A 22,361-nucleotide genomic window follows, 5' to 3' on the forward strand; every position below is an offset into this window, starting at 1 on the left:
AAATCCGACGCTATTGTTGGATCCCTTCGACGCCGCTTTCCCCGGCTATAATTAGTCGGCCCGAGACGACTTCGATTCCCGAAGAGATTCGATCGAGGCCGGCCACGACCCGGAAGAAATCAATACGCCGACACGGCGACACCGATTGGCCTCCCCGCGCGACGCGCGCCTCCAAAGAAGATCCCCGACCCGAGATCGTTTCCCTCCTCCTCCTCGATTCCTCCTCCAGCCGCTCGATCTCCCCGCTTGATATTACAGCAATTGGATCGGTGAATCGCGACACTGTTTTTGACTTGGGATAAGATAAGGGATTGTTTCCTCTTTTTTGTGCGGGAAAGATTTCTTTTATGAGAGAGTGGAAGAGTGATGATTCATCGGGACGCGTGGAATACAGGGAGCTTTCTCAAGCTTTCATTCAACCGCGTCGTCTCAACAATTCCTTGCAATTCCTTTCGTTTAGTTCCATTCGGAGAAATGGAACAGCTCGAGGACCTCGATGATTTTTCAAGGGAACGGATGGCAGTTGGAGCTAACAATGCCGACATCATCGATCGATATCCCGTTGGATGGATTCTTGTTATCTTGATGTTATTAATAAGGATCCGTATCCGTGGATGGAAGAGGTTGTTCGGGGATATTTTCGAGTGGGAAAATGATCCAACGTCGGAGAGATCCCATGGAAATGTATCGGTTGCCAATTACTCGGGGACTCGAGAGGAAGGGAAAATAACGTTAGACGGGGGAACAAGATCTCCTTAAGAGGAATAAAATAGATTGGAAAAATTCGAGAAACAGCGAGCGAACCTCCATTTTCGCCAATTTATTATAATAATCCTTCCTTTCCACCACGTATTTCTCTCTCTCTGTCAAAAAAGGTTAAATATTTACACGTGTCTCGTGTAAACGCGTTAATCGTTCCCTTCGAGACACGAAGCACGATATTTCGAGCGGAAATCCGGAGAAATTTAAACAGAAAATATGCGACACGAGGAAATTTCGCGTTTCAAATTCGAGTCGGGTCGAATTGTGAGAAGGACGCGTTTGATTCGCTCTGCGTTTCTCTCTGTTCGAGGGAAGAACGATCGGGAAGAGAACGACGGGTTTGGAAAGGCGGCTAAACGCCGGCAGGAAGTGGCACGTAGAGGAGAGAGAGAGAAAGAGAGAGGGAGAGAGGAGGGAGCAGGAAGTGGAACGACGCCGCCCCGGGCCGTATGCACGATTTTCTTCGCGAGTCGACAAAGGCGACCGGAATCGCGCTGCTTTCTGGGTTAAGTATATCCATGGGGACTGCTACGTACCCGGAAGTCGAAGACCATCGGGTGAAAAGTGTGTAATCGAGAACGAATTCCGTCCAATTGGATTGGAAACTGATCCAGACGGTCGAAATTAAGGGATAGGATAACGTGATAACGTAACGATTACTCTAAATTCTTTCGAAAATCTCTCTCTTCCCGATTTCTTTGACCAAATTATTTTATTTTATTTTTTTTTATTTCCAATAAAAATGAATGGCGATAAAGAAATTGAATGGGAGATAAATGTTTCCCTTTTTCTTTTTGGAATATTTTAAATATAATTTGTTATAAAGAAATCCAAAAATTTTGACACGTGAAAAATTGATCGAAATGCTTTAGGTTTCGAAGGAAACGAAGTTATCGAATTAGAAAATGGGAGGGGAGGGGGAATAGTAGGAAAGGGATCGTTGAAATGCATTTCCCCTCGATCTTGTAAAATCCTCCCTATGCACGGATAACCCTGCAATTAACACAATTTCCGTGGAAACTCAAAGTGGCCGAAACAAGGTTCCGATTTGCAAGGACTGACCTATTTATCACGTTTTCGATTTCGAGTTCCAATGTGGAAACATTCTTATTGACGGATGCCGATTTTTGCCCCGAGTTAAAGTCGAGTGTCGTTGGAGAAACATATAAAATGAATAAGATCGAATAAGACAATGTTTCGATTGAATTTAGGATCGGTGAATATGAAATGTATTGCGAAAATTAAAATTTAGAAGATCGAATTACGAGACGTGTATCTTTTGGAATCGAAAGTGAAAAAAATTGAAAATTGTCCATGCAAATTATCGGTCAAATTTATCATCGTTTATAATCAAACGTATATGTACAATCAATCATGAAGTCTTGCATAAAATCAATCGAAAGAGTATTTATTAAAAATAATTTCCGTTAATTATCATCGATTAAAGTATTGTCTTCGATGAAATTTTGAAAATCGAGTTGCATATTCAATTGTCGATTTCTAAGATCTACGAAATATATTACTCCAACTTCGTCAATTTCGACAAGAATATTCAAAAAATCGAACAGCGAAATCTATTAATTAATTATTTAAAACATGCCGAAACATTAATTCGATTTTAGAATTTTCGACTTATCAGACACTTTTTTGACCGATTGTACAACGAAACAAAAAAAAAGACTAATTTATCCCTATATATATATATATATCCTTATCAAAAAATCCTGATAAAAGATACCTGATAAAAGAATAAAGAATAAATGAAAATTACAAATTTAATATTATTTCGATAATTATAAAATTCTAAAATTAATTAATTCCAAATGAAATTATTATTGATACTAACCTATTGATATATCCTAATTGCATAATTTCAAAAATTCAACTTACTGAAAACAAAGCTGGACAAAACTCTCATACCTAAAATTAACGATACAAAATAATATTCTACAATTTTATACATATATATATACACAATCTCATGCTCTCACAACACAATAAGAATACACACGCGTTCCACATACCATCCAACTCGTGTTATACTCACGACACACAAGAGTTATTCTCTCCTTTCATATTCGCCAGTGCCACGCACACACACACACACACACGCACACACACGACTGTGTGGGTGGCCCTCTCGGTATCCCTCGTGCACAAGTGGCGCGCTAAAATTGGACGCCAACAGAGGGGGAGGATTTATTCAAATTACTTCGACTCTCGGATTCGTAACAGGCGGGCGTTGATTCGCGGCCGGGGAATGAAATGACTCGGCGTGCACGGGATAAACGTGCACGCGACATTTCGACCATTGATTCCGCGAAATTAAACGTGGCCCCCCCCCTTTCCCGAGGTTTAATGAAGCGTCTAACCCTCTCTCTGCCCCCCTGTCAATGGAGCAGAAGCCTCCCTCCTTTCAAAACCGGGGAGGATATTTCCAATCCGAGCCGCTTCCTTTCTCTCCTCCCTCTCTCCTCTCCTTTCTGGAGCGTGCACGCGTCCAACGGGTTATTTCGAAAGAGTTATGAACTCGACACTTGGACAAAAGCGAGCTCTCCGCGTCGTAAAGGAGGCCGTTTTAATCGGAGCTTTCCGTTGGCGAGAAAATCGGTTTATTATTGGCGGTGATTTATCGCAACGCCGATATATTTTGACCAAAATATTTTGCTCGAGATATCATTGTGTAACAACGAATATATATATATATATATGAGAATATCGAGGGTGTGGTAAGTAGTTGAAGAGGAGATGAAGAAAGAAAAATTCTCTTACCGTGGTCTTCTCCAAACAACGAAGCAGATGGTGATGCTGCAGCTCGAAGATATCCTCCTCCTTGTAATTGTCGTCCAGCTGAAGGCCGCTCTCCTGCGCGGCCAAACGTGCCTCGGCCGCCTTCTTTTTGCTCACGAAGGCCGCCCCGCTCGACGCTTTCGCGATCCTGATCCGTGCCAATCTTGCTTTCTGCAAAAAAACAAAAAGGAAAGGGCCAACGTTAGAGAAAATAAAATCGTGTTATCGAAAAACCGCTTCGACCTTCGTCATCTCTCTGCCGCGACGTCATTTGTGAAAGAAAAAAAACTTGAAATCGGCGAAGGGAAATGTTTAGACGCTGCCAAAATAAGATCGACAAACAACGGTCATCTTCACGGTCAACCTAGTTTCTCCAACCGAGTTTTGGAAAGGGACCAAATAATTCAGGGTGGAGAGGAAAGGGCTGAGAGACTCCCTGATCTCTCCCTCTGCACTTTCAGGACAACAGTTGAAGGAAGTTCAGTTGAAAAGAGACGGGAAATACGTGTCTCTTTCCAACAATAGGTGGAGGAGAAATTGAAACACCGCGACGAGGAATCATCAGCGTCAGACTCGCTTCGAGGAAATTCGCGGCTGGAAGAGGTCATTAGACCAACAACGACACGATACATTGTGCTTGCCTGTTTTCTTTCTTTCTTTCTTTCTTTCGCCCCGAGGCAATTTCTTTCTCCTGTTTCGCGGCGACGCTCGGTCAATTAAGCTTTTAGCGAGGATTTTCCAGCAGGAAATTTACCGCGCGCAATCTCATTCGAATGCCGCAAATACGAGACGGCGATCCCAAGCTTTAAACGCGTCCACGCTCATTTCCCCAACGATTATGTCTCGACCGTTGGATTTTTCGCTTCTTTCACATCGCGCGAAAACAAACCTTGTTCAAACCAGCCGTTTCAAAAGAACTCGTAAGAATTCTTCCACGCTTTTTCAGAAAAACCGATAAAAATCGCCTACTCCTCTCCTTTCTCGATCCTTGTTCCATTTCTACTCTCGAATTCACAGCTATCTCCAAAATCGGGAAATGATTCAACGAGATAATGATATAATGATAAATTAAATTTCAATGCTTCGATCTTGATTTCCAACGAAACAAGATTTCTAAGAAACGTTATTCGTTTACGAATCCTTTATCGTGGAGAAAATATGATTTGAGTAAACACGAAGTCGTTGAATCATTGGAATCGATGATGATTTCCCTCTCTTTCCTTTTTCTTTCGGGTATATATCGTTAAAAACGTTGAAAGTTTCAAGATGGCCCGGCGCGTGGCAAAATAACGCCGTTCGTTGCGTTAAATTTATTTTCATCGCGATTTTTATCGCGCAAACATTTTTCCAACGAACTTTTTTCTTTTTTTTTGCGCGCGAAAACCAGCGTTCAACATGATTCACCGTTATTACCATTTATCTCGAGCAACCAGCCACGTCCAACCAGCATCGTATACACTCTAGCTTCCCTCGTCTGCGAAGCGGAACAAAGAACGTAACGACAGCATCTCGTGCCTTCCGTGAATCATTAACGAATCATTAAGAGGTTGCTCCTCTTGCAACGACGAGGACGACGTCTTTTATCTCGTAGCAGGAGTTAAAAAAAATGAGCGATCGTAATCGACGAGATCTCGACGAAGGGAAATGAAGAAATTATTTTCCATCGCTCGATAAATTCGGATGATTAAGGTTTTATCTAATAGAAATTAGGTATATTTTTCTCCTCCCTTCATTTCGTCGGATAAAAAGGTTAAAGGATAGATTGCTCTATGATACGAAAAGTTTCATTCCCCACCTTATCGAGTTTCGTGGATCGAGAACGAGAATTCTTCCACAAAAATATTGTGTCCTTAACAATAACGTACGATCGTTGAATTACGAAGCGGCTAAAGCGTTACGAAACGGTTTGCACGTGATAAGTGGAGATCCATTACGCGAACTCGCGATTATGACTCCGCGATAAATCCTTCAACCGGTTTCGTGTTCGTTAAATTATCTTTAATTCCGTCGTAATAGTTTCGTCGATAGCCGCGATGCACGCCTGCATAAAATCGGTTATCGTGCGCCACATTTTATCGATCACTCGACATTTTTCACGATAACGAGTGACAACGAGTTGAATTACGCGATCACGCGAGTATCGTCGTCTTATAACTCGTCTCGTGAAGATTTTAAAACTCTGGATCACGGCTTTCAACTTCAATTTCCGACGTCTTTATTTTTCCACCGTTCTATATTCCATATTTGTAAAATTCTTACTATAGGATCTTCCAACATCTCCTTACTTCGAAATTTCAACATCCGTCAACGACCAGTTAAATCATCCCCTTCGACATTTTCCACAACCTCTAAATTTCTTCCAATCCCTTCAAAATTCTAAACGATCTTGATTACGATCCTTTCACCCTTACACAAATCAAAACGTCACCCTATCTTAAGTAAAATCTATCACCTCTTTCTCTTCTAACACGCATTTCGAAGAAAAGTTTCTGACGTTTCGCAGCCGCATTTCAGAGGTTTCGTAAACATCCGAGGATGTCCACGCAGAAGCTGCTCTTCTCCATCCCTCATCCACCGCTGGACGGATATAAATATGGAGAAAGGAGCTTTGGCTTCTGGAGGAGCGTCGATGATGCGCCGTAGTCGCTCGCAATTCATAGCATCGACGTTTATCCAATGTTCAACCCGGTGGCTAAACATTGGGGAGGATTTTAGAAGCCAGTGTAAATGTTTCGCTTCTTCGATGCATCGAACGAGAGGATCGAATCCCGACACCGTCGAATCGGTTCCTTGCCCGAGAGTTCCGATTCTCTTCTCTCGATCAAGCTATTTCCTTCTGTCTTTGATTAAATATACATTCTGGAATTTTGGAACGATTCTGTCCAGTTTTTCTTTTCGCGTAGCGGATGGAAAGGAATTGATTCGCGTAGAATTCTGGCCTGGAACGAAGTAGGAAAGTAAGAATGGAATTAGAAAGAGGAATAAATCAGAAAGAAGATAATAAAATTTGACTCGCAGGTGTCCCTGCAGAAGGGAAGAAGATTTTAACTTTTCTCGAGTTGAGATATAATAATCCCTTACAGAACGAAATAGAAATGAAAGCACGTGAAAAGTGAATGGATATAAAAGTAGATAAAGAGATACGATGATTATATAACAATCCTTCAATAAATGGAATTTGAGTATACACCGCCAAACTAGGGATAGATTCGTTGAAAAGGAATTTTAATATTAACAAGAATAGATATAGATAGCAAAGCGCATAAATGGATATAAAAAAGTAAATATATAAAAAAATATCAAACGATGATTACGTAATAACCTTTCAATAAATGGAGTGAAATTTGAGTATAGATCGCGAAACTAAGGATAGATTCGTTGAAAAAGAATTTTAATATTAACAAGGAATTAGAATAGATATAGATAGCAAAGTATGAAAAGTGAGTGGATATAAAAGATAAAGAGATACTCTACCAAACGATACAATGATTACATAATAATTCTTCAATGGAGGAAACTAGGGATATATTCGTTGAAAAAGAATTTTAATATTAACAAGGAATTAGAATAAATATTATATATAAGGAATCAAAATAGATATAGATAGGAAAGCGAGTGAAAAGTGAGTGGATATAAAAGATAAAGAGATACTGTACCAAACGATACGATAATTACATAATAATCCTTCAATAAATGGAGGAAACTAGGGATAGATTCGTTGAAAAAGAATTTTAATATTAACAAGGAATTAGAATAGGTATAGATAGCAAAGTGCGTGAAAAGTGAGTGGATATAAAAAATAAAGAGAAACTGTACCAAACAATATAATGATTACATAATAACCCTTCAATAAATGGAGGAAACCAGGGATACATTCATTGAAGAAGAATTTTAACATTAACAATTAGGAATTAGATATTGTGAGAAAATATTAACAATCGAAATATGATAATGGAGGACCGGAAGCGAGCATCGACGCGGAAGATCCCGCGTCATTGGGCATCGACGATCGATCCCCGAGTTTCCGATCCGGCGGAAAGCCGAGATTTCCTGGCTTAGCCCCTGATCCCCCCCTCTCAATTGAAGGAGAAAAATTAATAGATCGTGCGAGTCACGAGATCACGAAGTGGCACGTTCGATTTTCGAAATTTCTTTAAAAAATTCTCTCAACGATCGACAGAGTGTACTCGAAAAAAGAGACAGAGAGAGAATATTTATATATCGCGAGCGAAGGACAGAGAGAAACGGTTGGACGAGCGTTTATCATTGTTATATACGATGATAAACGCGCGTGTTAAGTTGGAAAGATGGGATCACGCGGAGTGGACCATCCCCTCTGTCCAACGAAATTAATCGACGCGGCCGCTAATTAATTCGCTTATGAACAGCAGTTTTTCGTCGGCCGACAGCTAGCTACCTGTTGTCTCGCATCGAATTAATTAACTATCGACATCGTTGCGCGAGCACCGACCTTCGAGCCCCGTGTAATATTAATTACCATGGCAGAGAGAGGGGAAGAGAGTAAGAGAGAGAGAGCCCTCCGTTTCCCAAACATATAATCCTCTAATAGGAATCATCGGGGTTGATGCGAGATTAAATTTCAACCGGATATTACCGCATCCCTTCTTATCTATTCAACAAAGTCTCGCGCGAAAAATCGATTCGATTGAAATTTCATTCATACTTTATTATATTTAGAGAAGATCAAGTTCAACGAATAAATTCATTTAGTAAAGAAAAGGAAGAAGAAAATATTCAAAAATGCTCCTATTTCCAACATCGCGTATTCCTCCTCGAAAACGTGCTTCAACGTCGAAACTTGTCTACTATAGGGATCATTTTTCAAATAGAAGATTTATGCTCGCTCGTCACATCCCTGTCGACTCCTCCCTATTTTTCCACCACTCGTGGAAAATTCTACGTTTCCAACGTCAAACACACGAATTATATTGGGTTGGCAACTAAGTAATTGCAGATTTCAGTTGAAGTTGATGACGATCTAATGAAAGCAATAATCGATTCGGATCATTATAACTCGTAAGATTGCATAGAAGCTTCATGTATCATATACATGCATTGAAAACTATTTAAAACAACTTGGCTATGTTTAAATACATGGGTTCCTCACGAACTGAAAGAAAAACATTTAACGCGACGCATTAACAGCTGCGATTTGCTAAAGAAACGTAATGAAAATGATCCATTTTTAAAACGAGTGATAACTGGCGATGAAAAATGGGTTGTTTACAACAATATCAAGCGGAAAAGATCGCGGAGCAGGCCACGTGAACCAGCTCAAACAACATCAAAAGCTGATATTCATCGAAAGAAGGTTTTGTTATCAGTTTGGTGGGATTACAAAGGAATTGTCTATTTTGAACTCTTACCACCCAACCGAACGATCAATTCTGTTGTCTACATCGAACAACTAACGAAATTAAACAATGCAGTTGAAGAAAAGCGGCCCGAATTGACAAATCGAAAAGATATTCCATCATGACAATGCAAGGCCACGCACATCTTCGGCAAAAATTATTGGAGCTTGGTTGGGATGTTTTGCCACATCCACCATATAATCCTGACCTTGCACCATCCGATTACTTTTCGTTTCGATCTTTACAAAACTCCTTGAATGGTAAAAATTTCAATAACGATGATGATATCGAATCGTACCTGATTCAGTTTTTCGCTAATAAAAACCACAAGTTTTATGAACGTGGGATTATGATTGCTGCCTGAAAGATGGCAAAAGGTCATTGATCAAAATGGGCAACACGTTACGGAATAAAGTTATTTAGTTCCATGAAAAAATTGTCTTTGATTTTCTAAAAAAAATCCGCAATTACTTAGTTGCCAACCCAATAAAATATATATATATATACACGTTATACCCTTCGTCCAGATTTATCTCGATATGCATCTCGATCCTTGGCTTGGGTTTCGATGGAAAAGGGCATCGATGCGGAGGGAGACACGTGCACGGGTTGGAAATATCGCGTGGCTTTGGACGATTAATTCGAAGGAGGATGAGGGGGAGGGGCCGATAAGAAAGGAGAACGCGCGAGAGATTCCAAACCGCTATCGTCTTTCGATCCCATCCCCCTTCAACCCTCGTACGAATGTCTGTCCAGATCTTCCCCTCGCGAGAAGACGGTAAGTTAATTAAGCGAACGTCGGCGAATAACACGCGGGTCACGGACGGGGCGCGGCATTTCGTTTCGTTTCGTTTCGTTTCGTTTCGAGAAAGGGCCACACCGGGATAAAAGTACGCAAGACCTACTTTCTCCACCTCGAGCATTGAAAATTAAAATAGTAAAGTTGGCCGCGTTGGAGGGGAAAAAAGAAGAAGGAAAAAAAAAAGAAAGGAGAAGTCGTCGTGTTTCCTCGTACGTTCCTTTTCCTCCTCTCTTTTCCACCCTTCCCTCCTCTTTCTCGCGCGCTATAACGTTAATAGTCGGGGGGTTAACCGAGGGGGAGAAAGGGCTCTAGATGGAAAAATCTCTGAATAATTTTCCCCAAACGAGCTTGACCCAACTATAATAATAATAATAATCGTATAATCCCTGACGCTATCTCGAGAACGAATGCCTGAATTTTTATATATAAATCGCGTCGTACGTGCAATAAAAATCTTTTCTTCGATTATTGTTCATCCTTTTCTTTCTTTCAGTCGGATGTGAGAGGAAATTACTCGTCGTAACGAGGTGCAATTGTAATTGCAAGTGATGGGCGCGATGTAATCGAGATGCATTTTTTTTTAAACACAAAATGCATTGAAATATTTCTCTGGTGGAATTTTTAAAGATCAAAGGATCCGAAGAAACCGTTATATATAATTTCGTAACCTCTGATAAACGAATTGTTTCGTGTACCGATTACACATTGTTATCCAAAGACATATTTATCGAACAATTAATTTTTAATTGTCTCGTTTCAGAGAAAAAGAGAGAGAGAGAGACACCGAGGATTAATTAACCCGAAAGATAAAATCCTCTCGTTCTTTCTTGATGGCGAGAAATTTATCATCGAATATATTAAATTATACACGCGGAGGTGAATCCCTCTCTCTAAACCCAGCCTCGCGGAATAAATTTTAATACCAAAGATAATTTTCCAAGATTATTACGTTAAAGCGATGTAAGATTGTTGTAACGAATTACGTAATAAAATTTTTTTAAAATTAACTCCCGTTTATCTTTTTACTCGTATCCCCTTTATATATAATCTTGTACTCGAGTTATAACCAATTCTTCTCAAAAGGAAGAAGAAAAATTCGTTTCTCTCCGCGATGCGGATTCGTTCAAATTCAAAGTTTCTAAAAAAAATCGTTATCTTCCGTAACCGTTTCTCAATTGTTCGATCGCGGCAAAAGGGAGCCGCGGTGCACCGGTGCAGATACGTTTCATTCGTAAGAGAGAGAGAGACTTCGCAGCGCGCGATATTGCGATGAATGCGTTTTCGAATCTATGCGACTTCCGCGAGAGAAGCACGCTGCCGGATGCCGATAAAAATTTCGCGCGAAAATTTTTCCACTCGACGTCTGTAAAAACCGAAATTTTCAAATCGGATCGACCGTTCGTGTCACCGATTTGTTCCACCGTTCTTTTTTTTTTTACACTATAATTCGCGGTCGGGAATTGATACGCCTCGATGTTCGAAAAAGCGGAAAAGAACAATGACCAGTAATCGCGGATTTAATCGAAATTGGATGCAACAATTGCGTTGTCGATCGATCGTTTCGACGCATCCCCTAAACCAAAATTGACGGGTTTATCCCTCCCCTCCCGTTCCGTGTAAATTGATCTTACGGTTTTGCGAACAAATATCGCAAAATTGCTTCGATCCAGGCTTATTAGATTAGAGAAACAAAAAGTTTGCTAAATTTTGCGATTCCACGATATACATTCTGCCATATATCTTTCTAATGTTAATATTATAATTTATTCTACGAGTGAAGAAAAAGAACGTATGTGATATCTTTCTCTATAATAAAAATTACAAATATCGATCAGAGATTATCGTGTTATTCTATTCACGGTCGTTTCTTACGTATTTAACTTTTTCTATTAGAGAAGAAATCGAACAAAGAGATACGTGGGAAACGTATAAATATTAACAACCGATGACTCATTTGCCCACACCTGTCGTCGCGTTTCGCCGAATTGTACGGAATTATTCATAGTTAGAAGAAAAACATCTTCGACGACAACACTGAGAGAGAAGTAATCCGTAAAAACTGTATCACTGTCGATGTTTATAAATATCAGCTCGATGAAGAAGAACGTACTACGATGACTAATATAATAAGTCGTATTTAATTTGTGAATTTTATCATCTGGCGAATTTTCAAACAAATTCTTATTTTACATTCAACACCTACTGACAGTGGAAATCAATCTATCGATGAATGATGGCGAGCGAATTATTCGAATTTTTAATATACAACACTTTAATCGATCCGATATTTGTTTAAAAAACTCGAAACCGGGTTTTAACGCGTTGTTTCCCCCGGAAATAAACGAAACAAGTGGAAAAGTAGCGTGTGAAATTTCGACCACCTATATACCGATATCCTTTTATTTCCGTTTGAACGAGGAATCGGGCCGCGAAAGTCGATTTTCACGCGGTGGCATAAAGAGTTCCAATTAAAAGTCCCTTTACCGAGTTCGCGCCAACTCTTAATCCGAGGAATCTCGCCCCCATTGTTCCCGCCGACATTTATCGTGGCCGTCGTAATATCCCGAATATCGGCTCGAACAAAGGTAATCGACTGCGCCGAATCAAAGGAGGAGGAGGAGGAGGAGGAGGAAGAGAGTTTGTTCAAAGCTTTCCAAATATCGAATGAAAAAATTATTCGATTCTATTTCTCGACTCATCGACTCATCCGTGTCATCAACGAAGAATAAACACGGCAAGGGATGTCGCGCAGTTGTATTTGACAAAATTATATCGCGATATTAAAAAAATTCCTTATTTTTTTTAAGGAAACGATCGAGTAGAAATTCTAAAAATCGAGTTGCGAATTGTGATTCTAAAAGGTTTCTATCGAGGAACAAGATCAACGAGGAAGAATAATAAGAAAGTTATTTGACAAAATTACGGTGCGATATACGCAAAATTATTAGAAAAATTTCTCTATCTAACGGGTTTTCTTTCCACGTGTTGAAAGAAAATTTTTCGAAGAAAAGATTTCCACTATCGCGATTAAAAATCGAGCCATGAATTGTAATTCTAATCGGGATACACGATAAACGAAGATGAATTATTAAGGAAAAGCATTATTTGACAAAATTACGGCGCAATATATACAAAAAACGCGAAATTTCGAAAAATCGAGACGCGATTTATAATTTTAATCCGTTTATTGCGATACGGGATTAACGAAGAAGAAGAATAAAAAAGTTATTTGAAAATTACGGCGCGATACATAATATTATTATAATATACATTTATACATATATACATTATTTAATATACATAAAATTATTAGAAAAATTTCTCTATCCAGCGGGTTTTCTTTCCACGTGTTGAAACTATCGATATCGCGATTAAAAATTCTAAAAATCGAGCCGTGAATTGTAATTCTAATCGAGGTTTATCGAGGTACACGATTGACAAAGATGAATTAATAAGAAAGTTGTGTAGTTATTTGACAAAATTACGGCGCTATATATATGGAATTTTTAGAAAAATTTCTCTATCTAGCGGATTTTTTTTCCACGTGTTGAAACTATCGATATCGCGATTAAAAATTCTAAAAATCAAGCCGCCAATTGTAATTCTAATCGAGGTTTATCGAGATACACGATTGACAAAGATGAATTAATAAGAAAGTTGCGCAGTTATTTGACAAAATTACGGCGCAATATATGGAATTATTAAAAAAAATTCCTCCCTCGCATTTTCTTTCCATGTATTAATTACATTACGACGTTGAAACTATCGATATCGTGATTAAAAATTCTAAAAATCGAGCCATGAATTGTAATTCTAATCGAGATATACGATAAACGAAGATGAATTAATAAGGAAAAGCATTATTTGACAAAATTACGACGCAATATACACAAAATTATTAGAAAAATTTTTCTATCCAGCGGATTTTCTTTCCATGTGTTGAGACTATCGATATCGCGATTAAAAATTCTAAAAATCGAGCTACGAATTATAATTCTAATCAGGATACACGATAAACGATTAAAGAAAAATATTATTTGATAAAATTACGACGCAATATATACAAAAGACGCGAAATTTCGAAAAATCGAGACGCGATTTATAATTGTAATCCGTTATTGTGATACAAGATCAACGAGGAAGAATAATAAAAAAGTTATTTGACAAAATTACGACGCGATATACGCAAAATTATTAGAAAAATTTCTCTATCCAGCGGATTTTTTTTCCGCGTGTTAATTACGGAAACTATCGCTATTAAAAATTCTAAAAATCGAATTGTAATTCTAATCTCTTGTAATCTGAATATCAAAGAATTAATACAAGACGATGTATAGAAAAGACGCAAAAAATTGAGCCACAATCAACAAAAAGAACAGAAAAGAATTGAAATGCAAAATAACAACGCAATAGAATTATTCAAATGCATCTGTTTGCTCATTAATTAACATTATAAAAATTTTGTAATCGATTCCATACGATACACGATTAACAAACTGTAACGACGAAAAAATTGCGTTGCTATTCGGCAAAAATTACGACGCAATACATATATATACATATAATTACTCAAATATCTCTCTCTCTCTCTCTCTCTCTCTCGCATTTTCGCGTTAATTAAACGGACGAAATTATCGAGACGCGTGATTAGAGTATTCAAGAGGTTTCGAAAACCAATTTGAAAAAAATTCGCTCGCAGTACGTACCTCGTATCGGTGCAAAACCGGACTTTTGTATTTTCGAAGCGTGGAAACGGAGAGAAGCCCGAGCACGACACGACCGATCGCGACCGTTCAAAACAGAAAACTGAACGAGGCGTGTCGTCGCCCGAGGTCGAACCGTCGACCGTTTCCACAACACGCCGACTACGAACGATGAAATTTCAAAACATCGACACGGAGAGGTCGATTCAAAATCCACTTTACATTATCCGTAAGGCAATTAAAAAAAATTCGTACGAACATTCGATTGATACCGCGTGATCGTTCGACGTATTGATTTTTTTTATCGATTAATTCTTTTCATTAATCGACTTCGATCAATTAACGATTGCGATTCGTTCTTTTAACGCGTAATGTTTCGCGTATTGGACAAATTTCTTGAGATATTGAGCGTGATTCATGCGATTCAATACGAATGGGAAGGAGAGAAAAGGAGAGAAGAGAAAAGTTGTAAATCTTTGGAAGAAAAATATATACGCGGTAAATCTTGAAGGAAATCGCGGAACGATCGTTTACGATCGAATTAACCGCGGTTAACGATCGAAAATCGCGATAAATAGCGAGATATTGGACTTTGGATGAAAAAACACGCGAATTTCTCGAAATTGAATACTCGATTTGTTTCCTCCTTTTTTTAAATAAATATTTACGATTTATCGATCGAGCTGAGTTTCATAGGATATTAAAATGTATATAAAATAATTGAAATCGGCCTCTCCAATTAGCTGCTAGAATATTTACGGATTATTAATTAACAATGTATCTTAAACAAGAAACAGATACATATGTATAAATGTTATTTATTAATCCTCTCATGAACGACGATATTCAGTTGAATTTTCGATATTTCTCCATTTATTTTAATTCTCTTTATATACGATCTCTCGCTCGACTTTCCTTTTTCCTTACATCTTATGCTCGGACAAGATATGTGATACGATGTGTAAATCGACCGTTTTATCGATGCAATAACGGAATGACAGTTGGCGGTAATTTAAGCCCGAGTATCTAGTCCATTTTGATTTATCGAACGTACGTGTATCGATGTGTGTTTTACGAGCTGCGAACCCGGTTGACACGCCTCGTCGAAGCCTGTGGGAGGAACGAAGAATCTGTTGTCCTTTCCCTTCACCCATTTCCCTTATTATCTTCTCTCGCGAGAAGAAATTTACTTATCAAACTTTGGAATCAAATTTTAAAAGAATCTGAAACTTAAGAGTGAATTTTCCCCAACTCTTTTTTAATCTCCCTCGATCCCGATTAATTTTTTAATTTACTTTTGAAAATAAGTCCGTTTAAATTCTTTAAATTGGGTTCTAGGATATTTCCCCCATTTTTAATTTCCACTTTTTTGTTCTTATTCAAACACATATCTTTTAATAAGTTAATATTTTCAACGAAAATATTGAAACGAAAATATCGCTTTGATTAAAAAAAAAAAAAAAAAAAAGGAAAATTTGAGTCTCTCAAATCCATAGAGATTTCGTCGTATTAATTTTCCATTCGAGATAAAATCCACCTCGTGTATATCTCATCGTCATTTTTAGGTATTATTCGCGTAAAATTACTCGTGAAATCGCGGAGAATCGAGTCGAGGAAGGGGGAGGGGGGCATAAATTCGAAACACGATAAATTTTTCCCTTGTCACGTGTAATTTCCGCACAAGTTCTTATTCTCGCTTCAACCACACCGCGGGGACTGTGACGCGTATCCTCCCTACGCAGGGGCGCAATAAATCATGCCCAGAGGAAACGTTCCGCCTCACCGGAAACCGAAAGGTTTTTTCCCAAGAAAAACAATCGAAAATCGGGAAAATCAACCGTGGACAGATTTTATCTCTTCTTCTCTTCTCTTTCTTCCTTCTTCCTTTTCTTTCCTCCCTCATAAATTTTCCAGAGATCAACGACCACGTCTACGGATTTTCACGATACGTTTATAAGGATTACTCTTCAAAGAATCCAAAAAATATCGATCCGTTCGATCATTCTTCTTATATCATACAAAACTTCGTAATCTAAAAACAAGTTGTAAGCTTGTTCCTCCTCCCTTAAAAAAGATCCAGAGTCTTTTGATTATCGTTCTTGGAAATTTCCTCGTAAACGAAGGCAAACCAAATTTTCCCATTACCCGCCCCATGGAGAGAACGAGGGTGGAATTTCACTTGGAGAGATGCTAAATAGGTTAATTACTATCGGTTGGCCGGTGTAAATCTTGGTCGGCCGGCCATTCATCGTAAATATCGAGCAACGTTTCGGCTTCGTCGTGACTCGGGTGTCAAACCGTCTGCCAATAATTGTCCGGTTGGTCCGAGGGGAGGCCGGCTTAACGAGCTACGCTCGCCCCTATGCCAAATAGGACGAACTGCGTCACGAATTGAGGAATTCGCTGCGAATTCGATTTAACGAACCAATACTTCCAACACTGCTCCTCCATCTATCCATCTATCGATTCTATGGTGATGAAGGGGACAAAAATAAGGAATATCATGGAGAGAGCGCGAAACCTAATCTCGCATTTCCCTTTCAAGTTGGCTCTCGCGCGAAAGTGGCTTATATTCCTCCCCTTTGGATAAGTTTCCGCGAGAACAATCGCCTTTTTTTCTTTCTTTCTTTCTTTCTTTTTTTTTTCACGGGTATCTTGGCAGAACTCTACGCCTCCAGGCGATCACGGAGTCATCGAGCAAACGAACGAAACGTTTCAGAGCTTTTTCTTCTTCCTTTCTTTCTTTTTTTTTTCGCGCTCGTTACTTTTTTTTTCTTCGAGACTTTCGCCGGGGAAAGAAACTGAAAGCGCGGCGAGAGGAAAGAGACACGTGGTGAAGGGAGGAGAGAGATACTTGGTCTCATCTTTTTAAGGGATTTTTGGCGGAATTGTTGTCTTGTTTCGAAACGAGAAAGAACGTTTAGAGATACTTTTTGTTATACTTCTTGGCAATTTCTGATTGAGAGAATTATAAAAATCATTGGTCAGAAGGAGGAAGTATCATGATGATGACACCTAAATTTTAAAACCCCTGTTTCGTAATAGGAAAGATAAAGGATCGTTTCTTACTTTCCTTTTCAAGAAGATGGCTCACGAAGCTAAGAGTATTATATACTCTTCTCGAGCGAAGAAAAGCTATTCGCTGTGTACACGATTCTCCGTGCAATAAAAATTATTTAAACATTGTGCCGGGGCCGTGGATTATTTGCGTCTCGCCAGGCCAGTTTGATAGCCAAATGCTAAAATCGTCGATGATCGGTAAACAGTTGAGAAGCGTTGAAAAAGATTTGTTCCAGAGATCCGAGAATTGAAAGAAAGGAAGAGAGAGAGAGAGAATTATCCTCGTGTCACTTAGAATCGTAGCCACTTCAAATTTTATCCTATAGCATACTTTCTTCGAACGATACTAATCGTTTCATCTTTCGTATTTGTACAAGATTTTGTGAATATCACTGCTTTCGAATCGATATTGGCACGATAATCGATTAATAATTATTCGATATTTTTTAAAAACGTAAATTTTAAAAAGCGTCTCCTCTAAAATTTGTGTCATTATCAATGGAACAGCAATGATATATATTTATAATTCTGTATCGAGAAAGAAAAGAAACAGACAAATAAAATATTTTATGATATACTTAATCAATTGATTGGATGAAACAAAGGAACAAATTGTTCTATCGTGATTTAGAAAAATTTAGAAAAATGTGACTCGCTTAAAAAAGAAAAGAAAAAAAGGAGTATCGAAAGAAAATTCGTTTCAACCGGAGGGGGAAGATGATCGCCGCGTAATGGAGAAGAAAAAAAAAAAGGGGGGAAAAAAGTTCTTCGAGATTTTAACGATGGGGAGAAAGTATCCGTGGAATAATATCCCACCAAAGTTAACGCGATCCTCGCTCGTTCGCACGTTTAATTACTTTTTGTACCTCGGATCGCCTAGTTGTGTTTCGTCCAGCCAACAAAAAAAGGGGGAAAAAAAAATAGAAACGACACCGCAATGTTCGAGCAATTTCAAATTCCGTGCAATTTTCTCCCTCGATCACGCACTCGCCACGATTTTCGATACCTCGATCGTTTTTCGATATCCATAAGGAACGAGCTCCCCCATTCGTGGAATTCTCATATGAATGGAATAAAGACGATTCTTAATCGCGAACATTTGCATCCCTTTGTTTCCATAAAAATGATAATTGATAAATAAACGAGGAAATTTGATATTTTTATTAGAGAAATTCCAATTCCAAAATGGGGAATCATTGGATTTTCTTATTCTTAATTCCTATAGCTTAAGGTTAATTATTTTAATTCTTACTTGGAACGAAGGAGAGATCGAGATATTCATAAAGAACGATAAATTTCGAAATTTACACGGAGAAGGGGAAATAAAAATAAGGAATCCTTTTTTTTATGTTTGCATCCCTTTGTTTCCATAAAAATAATTGATAAATAAACGAGGAAATTTGATATTTTTACTAAAGAAATTCCAATTCGTGGGGAAACATTGGATTTTCTTATTCTTAATTCTTACAGTTTAAGGTTAATTATTTTAATTTTATTCTTGGTGGAATAACATTTGGAACGAGGAAAAGATTAAGATATTCATAAAGAACAATAAATTTTGAAATTTACACGGGGAAGGGGAAGTAAAAATAAGGAATCCTTTTTTTTATATTTGCATCCCTTTGTTTCCATAAAAATGATAATTGATAAATGAACGAGGAAATTTGATATTTTTACTAGAGAAATTCCAATTCGTGGGGAAACGTTGGATTTTCTTATTTTTAATTCTTACAGTTTAAGGTTAATTATTTTAATTTTATTCTTGGTAGAATAACATTTGGAACAAGGGAGAGATCGAGATATTCATAAATTTCGAAATTTACACGGGGAAGGGGAGATAAAAATTCCTAGGGGATCTTTTCTCTTTATATTTGCATCCCTTTTTTTCCATAAATATAATTGATAAATAAACGAGGAAAATTGATATTTTTATTAGAGAAATTCCAATTCGTGGGGAAACGTTGGATTTTCTTATTCTTAATTCCTACAGTTTAAGGTGGAATAACACTTGGAACGAGGAAGAGATCGAGATATTCACAAAGAACGATAAATTTCGAAATTTTCGAACGGGGAAGGGAAGATAAAAATTCCTAGGAGATCCTAGATACGAAGAAAGTTAACTTGTCTAAAATTCGCAAAGTTACTTTCCTTTAATATTTGTTGAGGCTCGTTTCGTTGAAATAATAGATCGAACGAGGGAATTGGTATATTTAAAGAAATAAATTTTCGAAATTTATGCGGCAACCGGACCTGGTAAAGTTAGGAGAGGTGTAGAGTTTGTTTCACGGGACGAGAAGTTTCACAAACCCAACTGTTTACTTATGGAAGCGTCTCTCAAATATTTGTTTATCCTTACCAGACCGAACTTAGTTCACAGATCGATCTGTGAAGGCCAGATCGCGGGAAAAAACCGGATCAATTTTCGTCTATGCTCGTCTAATTCTATTTATTTACAAGCCGCGTTTCAATACATTGGTATCGCATTCCTGTCCAAATCTTTCGCGTTATTTAAATATGCAACTTGATTTTATCGTTTCCTTCGATTCGATTCTCGATTATTTATTCGTAAAAATTACCTCAAATTATCACCTATACTATAGTCAGAAAACAAATTTTTCTTCCAATACCAAATTTTCATCCAATTAATATTAATTGAATTTAATACTGAATCAATCAATCTGATTATTAATAAATGTCTACATTCGTATCATCATACAAAATGTGTAATCTAAAAAATAAACTGTCTCAAATTTCTATGAATCACCTATGAACCTCTCACTGAATAATCCACCTCTTACTAAACTACCACCCAATTCTAAATCTCAAAGACCCTAGATTCGACTAGCCTGTCTAATTCCAGACGAAATTTCCAGAAATTTCATCATCTTTCGCACACCTTTCCATCGTTTCAGAAAAGGAAAAGAAAATATTCTTCCCTGATACAGAACGTCGAATCGAGTTATTATTCTCGATGAATTCGCAGGAGAGGGGAGGAGAGAAAGAAGGATTAATTGAATTTAGTACTGGATCAATCAATCTAATTATTAATAAATGCCTACACTCGTATTATTATACAAAATGTATAATCTAAAAAATAAACTGTCTCAAATTTCTATGAACCACCTATGAACCTCTTACTGAATAATTCACCTCTTACTAAACTACCACCCAATTCTAAATCTCAAAGACCCTAGACTCGACTAGCCTGCCTGATTCCAGACACCAAAAATTTCATCATCTTTCGCACACCTTTCCATCGTTTCAGAAAAGGAACAGAAAATATTTTTCCCTGATATCCTGTATAAAACATCGAATCAATTATTATTCTCGATGAATTCGCAGGAGAGGGGAGGAGAGAAAGAAGGATTAATTGAATTTAATACTGGATCAATCAATCTGATTATTAATAAATACCTACATTCATATCATCATACAAAATGTGTAATCTAAAAAATAAACTGTCTCAAATTTCTATGAACCATCTATAAACCTCTTACTAAACTACCACCCAATTCTAAATCTCAAAGACCCTAGATTCGACTAGCCTGTCTGATTCCAGATATCAGAAATTTCAACATCTTTCGCACACCTTTCCATCGTTTCAGAAAAGGAACAGAAAATATTCTTCCCTGATACAGAACGTCGAATCGACTTATTATTCTCGATGAATTCGCAGGAGAGGGGAGGAGAGAAAGAAGGAAGAAGGAAACAAAACAGGGAGGGAGGAGGGGGAGTATTAAAGTTGGCGGTATTAAAAAAATCAAATCTCGTCCGGGCAGGTGACGAGAACGAACGAACGAGGGTGGAGGGAGGGATGTGTGTCCGAAACCGCATGCATATGTAGATAGGATCTGCATCTGCATTGCAGATTAAAGCGAGGGGGAGAGGAGGGAGGCGCGCGAAAGAAAGCGGGCTCCGATTTCAAGGGGGAGGAGAGAAACTAGGAATTGTCGAATTGGGAAACCCCTTCCTCCCCCTAAAATTTCGCAAAAATTCCCCTCTCGAATTCCTTGGCTCGATGTCTGCAATTTCTCCACCCCCTCGTAATGAGCGTAAGTGAATCTCGTTATTGCGTTTTTTCATCCCCTCCTCCAACTTGGCAAAGAAAACGGTGAACCGGAAGCGCGCAAGTTTCGAGGGAAAGCGAATCCTCGAAGCAGTGTTAACAGGGTGGTGGTGGTAATAATGGTCAGAGAGGGGAGGAAAAAATGTGTGCGAGAAGGGTTTATATGTGTAAAAAGCCGCTTTGAAACGAGTTATGTAAAGTTACGAAAGTTGGGATGAAATTTCCTTCTCTTTCTTTTTTTCCTCCCTCTTTTTTTTTCAACAATGCATGGTTACAAAGAGAAATTCGTTTCTGGAACTGTTAATCGGACTCGAGGGCGCTACTTGACAGGCTTTAAACTAAGGGCTGAAACGAAATTGAAAAATGTACCACTTTTAGGAGGATAGGAGAGAAAGAAATTTCGTGGGAAAATTTGCCGAGAATCGTTGAAATTTTCTTCCTTAATCAAGGAACGTACGTAAATGTATATCAAAATGGTGAAAACTAAATCTATCTTTTTTATCTTATCAAGCAAAGATAGATAGAAATAAATGAACAAATGCATCGGGATGTAATTTCTAACGATATACGATTTTCGAGACAATTTTGTAGGAGTAGAGAGAGAAACTGGTCGCAATCTCTGCGAGAGGATCCTCTGCGTCCCAGGACGCGACAACGAAGAGCAACAATCGCTATCAATCAACCCCGCGAAACGGGCGGAAGTTGCCCGACCGTGATCCTACTACCAGCCTCCACTTTATTCGGCCAGCTGCCTCTGTCTCTCACAGGATAGTGGTAATGAACCGAGGGTAACCGCTGGCCAT

The 22,361-nt window shown here is 38.3% G+C and overlaps 1 protein-coding gene across 9 annotated transcripts in view; it reads right to left on the minus strand.

Annotated features, from left to right (window-relative positions):
• The window catches only part of LOC408576 (potassium voltage-gated channel protein Shal), a 104,669-nt gene that overhangs the window by 43,864 nt on the left and 38,444 nt on the right, over nucleotides 1-22,361 (minus strand). For all 9 annotated transcript variants that reach the window (XM_026442628.1, XM_026442640.1, XM_026442624.1 and 6 more), the window contains exon 3: nucleotides 3,535-3,723. In XM_026442628.1, the coding sequence (XP_026298413.1) occupies nucleotides 3,535-3,723 (189 nt within the window). The remainder of the gene's footprint in view (nucleotides 1-3,534; nucleotides 3,724-22,361) is intronic.

This window comes from Apis mellifera, linkage group LG1, assembly GCF_003254395.2.
Source record: "Apis mellifera strain DH4 linkage group LG1, Amel_HAv3.1, whole genome shotgun sequence".
NCBI classification, from domain to species: domain Eukaryota; kingdom Metazoa; phylum Arthropoda; class Insecta; order Hymenoptera; family Apidae; genus Apis; species Apis mellifera.